At 45.1% G+C, this 5,167-nt stretch overlaps 1 protein-coding gene across 1 annotated transcript; it reads left to right on the forward strand.

Annotated features, from left to right (window-relative positions):
- Positions 1-278: 278 nt before the first annotated feature.
- Positions 279-4,029, forward strand: NDUFA4 (NDUFA4 mitochondrial complex associated). Its single transcript, XM_082317242.1, has 4 exons — positions 279-639; positions 1,327-1,415; positions 1,750-1,810; positions 3,809-4,029. Exons 1-4 carry the CDS (start codon positions 598-600, stop codon positions 3,863-3,865), a joined length of 249 nt encoding a protein of 82 aa, XP_082173368.1. The 5' UTR covers positions 279-597; the 3' UTR covers positions 3,866-4,029.
- Positions 4,030-5,167: the final 1,138 nt, after the last annotated feature.

Below are 5,167 nucleotides of genomic sequence, written 5' to 3' on the forward strand. Positions count from 1 at the left end.
GCCACCGCGGGGAGGGCAGGCGCCTATCGGGAAGGCTGCGGCGGCTCCTGGCCCCCCTCGGCCTGGCAGAGCCTCGAAGGCGGCCTGAGAGGAAAGCGCCGAGGAGGGGAAGCGGGCGGCCCTCAGGAGCCGGGCGCTGGAGCCTCCCCGCGCCCCGCCAGCACCCGCGCGCTGCCCGCCGCCCTCAGCGCAGGCGCTGCCCGCACCACTCTCAGCAGCGGGCGGGGCGAGGCGGTGTTGGCGCCTGCTCGGCTCCCCCTCGGCTCCCCGCGGCGGAGCGGGCCCGGGGTGCCCCGGCAGGTGCCTGCTCCCCGAGCGGCGCTGCCGGCTGGCCGGCCGGGGGCCGCGCTGACGCGGGAGGCGGGAGGCCCGGGGCGCTCGGCGGTGTCGGCGCGGGGCGCGGCGGCGGGGCGCCGGCCGGGGGAGCCGCGGCGGAGGGCGAACAGGCAAACGCCGGAGCTGCTACATCCGGGCTGCGGCGGCGGGCACCTGCCGCGCCGGGGGCCTCGGGTGACATTGGGCCTCGGCGGCTGAAGGGGGAGGACGGGCTCCGGAGCCTGGTAGGGAGCGAGACCTTCGCCTGCGCCCGCTGCCGCCATGTTTCGCGTTATGGTCAGCCACGCCAAGAAGCACCCCAGCGTAAGTACCCGGCGGCAGTGCCCCGGCGGCGCGGGGGCTGCGCAGCCTCGGCCCCGGCGGGCCGCCCCCTCCCTGCGCCCTCCCTTGCTGGCGGTCGGTGCCCGCGGCCCCGCCGGTCGCCCCCTCCTCGCTCTTCCGTCTCCTTCTCCTCTGGGTGCCCGGCCCCTCGGGTGGCCCGGGGCTGGTCGGCGTGTGGGCAGCTCGGGGCTGGTCGGCGAGACACGGTCAGGTCCCCTTCTTCCTCTAGCGTGTGTCGGCCTTTCTCGTGCAGCAGCAGCAGCGAGGCTCAAGCTGGCTCTTCCATTCTTCTTGCGCGTCTGTTTCCCTGCACCCCGCCGAGCTCGCGTTTTCTTACTTCATGATGAGGGGTATAGGTGGTAGGGGCTGTTTTGGGCAGTGGAGGGACGGATGTTTGTTTCTCGGAAACGTGCTGTTAGGGGACGTTTGGTTGTTCTGCATGTAGCAGTGTTCTTTTCATGTCAGCCTCTTCGTAGCTGCTGGTTCCTCTCTGACCCCAGGGGTGTCCTGCACACAGGGAGCTCATGGCAGGGCTTTAGAGGGCCACGCGTTAATGCTCAAAGTGTGTGAGTTTGTTCTTTGATTTGTCATTGCTGTAGTCAGAAATTCTATGTAATAATGCTATTTTGTTGTATTGTGGTATGACATTTAATTTTTTTGTTGTTCTAGTTGATCCCTCTGTTTTTGATCATTGGATCTGGAGGCGTTGGCGCAGCCCTGTATCTCATGCGTTTGGCAGTGTTCAACCCTGATGTCTGGTACGTATAAAATAATTCACAGCACCCGGTCCTCTTGCTACATATATTAAACTTCACTGCCTTGGACTTTATGTAACTGGAGGCCTTAGTGTAACTGGCACTCCAATATCACTGGCACTAAGTGTGTGGAGATTTCCTTGATTTGGAGATTTGTTTGTTTACCATCTGATATTTAGAGACTGCTGCCAAAGGGCTGTGTCTTTTTCTGTGGAAGCTTATTTGGATGGGTGATTCTCCATGGCCTAATAACAACAGTACACATATGAATTTTATGTATGTTGGTGGTAGTGTGATTCTCTGAATATGTTCTCGTATCTTGCATTTTTCTCAATAGCTGGGACAAGAAAAATAATCCAGAACCTTGGAACAAACTGTCTCCCAGTGACCAGTACAAGGTAAAATGAAAAATACAGATTTTTGGGAAACATAATATCAAAGGTGCTTTACGAGGTGTTTGACTATATTGGAAAGTAGCTGAATGAGTGATGTATTTCCTCTGCTGTACAACATGTGTTTGTCTGCAGAACGCGGAGCAGAGAGAGCTGAGTTTGAGATTTAAAACTTTCCTAGACTTGGTTGATAATGAGGTGAAAGGAGTCTGTACGGAAGCAGTCATATGTATTGCGCTGTAAGAAAAAGAGGAATTATATGTGAGAGGAAGAATATACTAGCTCATAATACTCAGAAATAAACTACAGGGAGAAGGACAAAAGCTCCTAAGTTCTGAACTAAAGCTTTCTAAGCTCTAAACTGTTGGCCTTTGCTCATGGGGAGCAAAGCAGGAAAATGTCAGTGTTTAACACAAACACTAATTCAGTTCTACAGTTGATTGTTTGAAAACAATTGTCTGTAAGTAACTGCATGCAATAGATCTGTTCTTTAAGGAATATTCAAGTTATTTCATTGAACTAATGAGGAAGCATGCAAAGATGTGTAAAACATTTGGTAGTTTACAGAAATCATGTTTTTATCATGTTTTACTAAAGCGGTATTTTAGTAGATACCTGTTAAGAATATTTTTAAGATTATCCTCAAGCTACTAAAAAAGCACACCTACTGTGTTTTCAAAGCTACTGTCTGTTCAGTACCATATCTTACTATTCCAGTCATTGAAATAAGCAACAAAAATCCCATACTCCAAAATAAAATATGTTGCAGTTCCCTTAAAGGTCCAGGAAGAACATACTACTTTGTTTTCATTGCTGCTTCTGGAATGTTGGTGTTTCTTAAATGTCTAAAAGAGGCAAATTCAACATAGTGCGCAGTACAAATTCTTTTAAAGAGCGCATGCCTTGTGTAGCATTCCCTTTCTGTCTTAGCATGCAAACACGGCCTCAGGGTTTACCATATTTGGGTGTGTGTATCATTGGGGATTTTTTTTTCCAAATCTGCACTGTGGGAAATGGAAAGGCAGATACTCTAAATTGAGGATGACTGTTTAGTAAAAAGCTCTGATATAACAAGTTTTAGCTTTTGATGAAATTGTTTTTCTTTTGTAAACTTTGTCATATCAACTTCCTCAGTCTTCCCAAAGAAAAGAGTTCAAGACCTGATCATTACTGTAGGAGTTGCACAGAAAGCTGTAACTTGAGTGTGCTGTAGGCTGTTTTGTTTTCTCTGAGGAAGTTAAAAAAAAATTAAATTTGGGCATAACCAAAAATAATCAAGCTAATAGATAAATACTACTTACTTGGGGTTTTTTTGAAGAAAAACTATAGCGTTACATGTTTGAGGTCAGGTCAGGCTGGGATGCCAAATTATGCTTTTAGTCTCTAAATTCATAGTCCTCAGTGCCTTTGGGCTGTTTTGAATTGCTTGTAATGGGATCCAACTTTATTAATATAAACTGAGAGTGTGAAAGGACCTGTTCTTACTTTCCTGCCTCCTTGTCATACCTTGCAGTTCTAGATGCAGCTACTTAAACCAAACTTGGCTTTTGCAGCACTGCTCTAAATGTTCCCTTGTGACACCATCTGTTCGCATATACCATGCTTTGTGACACTTCACAAGCTAGGTGTTGCCTTCGGTACACCGGAGCACATAGATTTGGGGCAAAAAGGGTAAACTCAGCAGTACCATAAGAACTTCCTGTGAATGGACTTTTAATTCTGGGGATTAAAGAAGAGATACTGTGGGTTTTCTCTAGTTGTAGACATGAGCACTGCCTCATTTTAAATGCGGAGTTTCTAATACTGTATGCAGAATGAAGATAATATTAAAAAGTTACCACTCTTCACAGTTTTTTATTCATTTATTGTTGTCTAGTGTACAGACTCAAACTATTATTTCGGTTTCCTGACGTGAGTTCAAATGATGCATGTTTTTTTAGTAAATACCATGGAAAACAGATAGTTGAGCTTCTTACTCATTTTTTTCCCCCCTCTGTCTCCTAGTTCTACTCGGTTAATGTAGACTACAGTAGGCTGAAAAAGGACCGTCCCGACTTCTGAACAACACACTCATCTCCATAAGCTGCACAGAAAGGTCTTCCGGAAGCCGTCCGCACAATTGTCATGCTTAATCATCCAGGAAATAATCAAACTTGCCTCATGCTGCACTTGGTCATGTGTTTGGAAGTATTTTGATGAGGCTTAATAAATGTCTGAAACTTGAAGTGTCTACTCTTTACTCTAATTTTGCAAAATGAGAATATCCTCCTATTAACAGTTTGTTGTATGATCAGTCGAATAGTAAGCAAAAGTCAATACATGTTTCTTCAACAAGAAACCCAAGTTTTGCTGATGGACTTTATACTCAGTCTGTTGACTTCAGAGAACTAATTGAATGTTCATGCAGTATACCAAACCACAGGAACTTGAAAGCACGTACTTATATGTGTGTATATATATATTTTTTAATTGCACCTGAATTTTTCTCTCTGCCACTTTAAGAAGTTTTGGTAGCAGATGAAATGCTAACAAGTCATTGTCCAGCAGGGAGGCAACAGATGTTGCCATATGTTGCTGGAGGGAAGGAAGAAAAAAAGGCTAAGCTCTCTACAAAAGGTTTCATTTCTTTTCTTTTTTTTTTTTTTTTTTTTAAGTCATAAGCAATTTGTTAATAAACAAGAACGCAATCTTAAATCTTTAAAAATTAAAATTCTAAGAATATATTCAAGATTTCCTGTGGATCACACTTTTAAGAAAGGGAAGCACACAGTCAGCAGAACAGGGTACAGTATTCAAGAAATAATTAGGTTTTCATGTAAGAACAAAAATATCTTTCGGCAAAGGCAAATTCTCATACTTCAGTACTTGGCTGAGTCTTGCTATGGGAAGACAAAAAAAAAAAATCTTTACAACTTTGTAACTTACGGTAGGTTCTTTGTGCTTTTCTGTGAACATTTGGTATTTCCCTGGATAAGGGATATCAGTCTGGGCTATCTGACAGAGTACAGCTGTTCCTATCTTGATACATTTCAGTCCACTTAAATTGACCTCTCAGAATGTAGATAACCATAGCTGCTGTTATAAATAATGAGGACAGATTCAAAGAAATTGAGCAGCAAGAATGTCTACTGGAGAAGAAAAACTATTCTGTGGTAATTGACTGCAAAATAACAAATATTTGCACAGACTTCATATTTTATATGGAAAAATCTTACGGGTCAATTGGATGTGGTTTATTTGGTAGCAGTTCAGATTACCTTCCTTTTCAGTATATACCAAAATGGTGGAGTTACTTGCAGTTTTCACTTGCTTCTTTGGGAGGCTCTCATGGAGTCTGAAGACGAAAATGAGTATTGTGACAGA

Source organism: Platalea leucorodia, assembly GCF_965183815.1.
Source record: "Platalea leucorodia genome assembly, chromosome: 1".
NCBI classification, from domain to species: domain Eukaryota; kingdom Metazoa; phylum Chordata; class Aves; order Pelecaniformes; family Threskiornithidae; genus Platalea; species Platalea leucorodia.

Excerpts from the sequence above, each read along its gene's own strand:
- NDUFA4 (XM_082317242.1), top strand. The coding sequence starts at position 598 with ATGTTTCGCGTTATGGTCAGCCACGCCAAGAAGCACCCCAGC. Across the intron at positions 640-1,326 it reads ACGCCAAGAAGCACCCCAGC|TTGATCCCTCTGTTTTTGAT; the intron begins GTAAGTACCCGG and ends TTGTTGTTCTAG. Across the intron at positions 1,811-3,808 it reads CTCCCAGTGACCAGTACAAG|TTCTACTCGGTTAATGTAGA; the intron begins GTAAAATGAAAA and ends TCTGTCTCCTAG.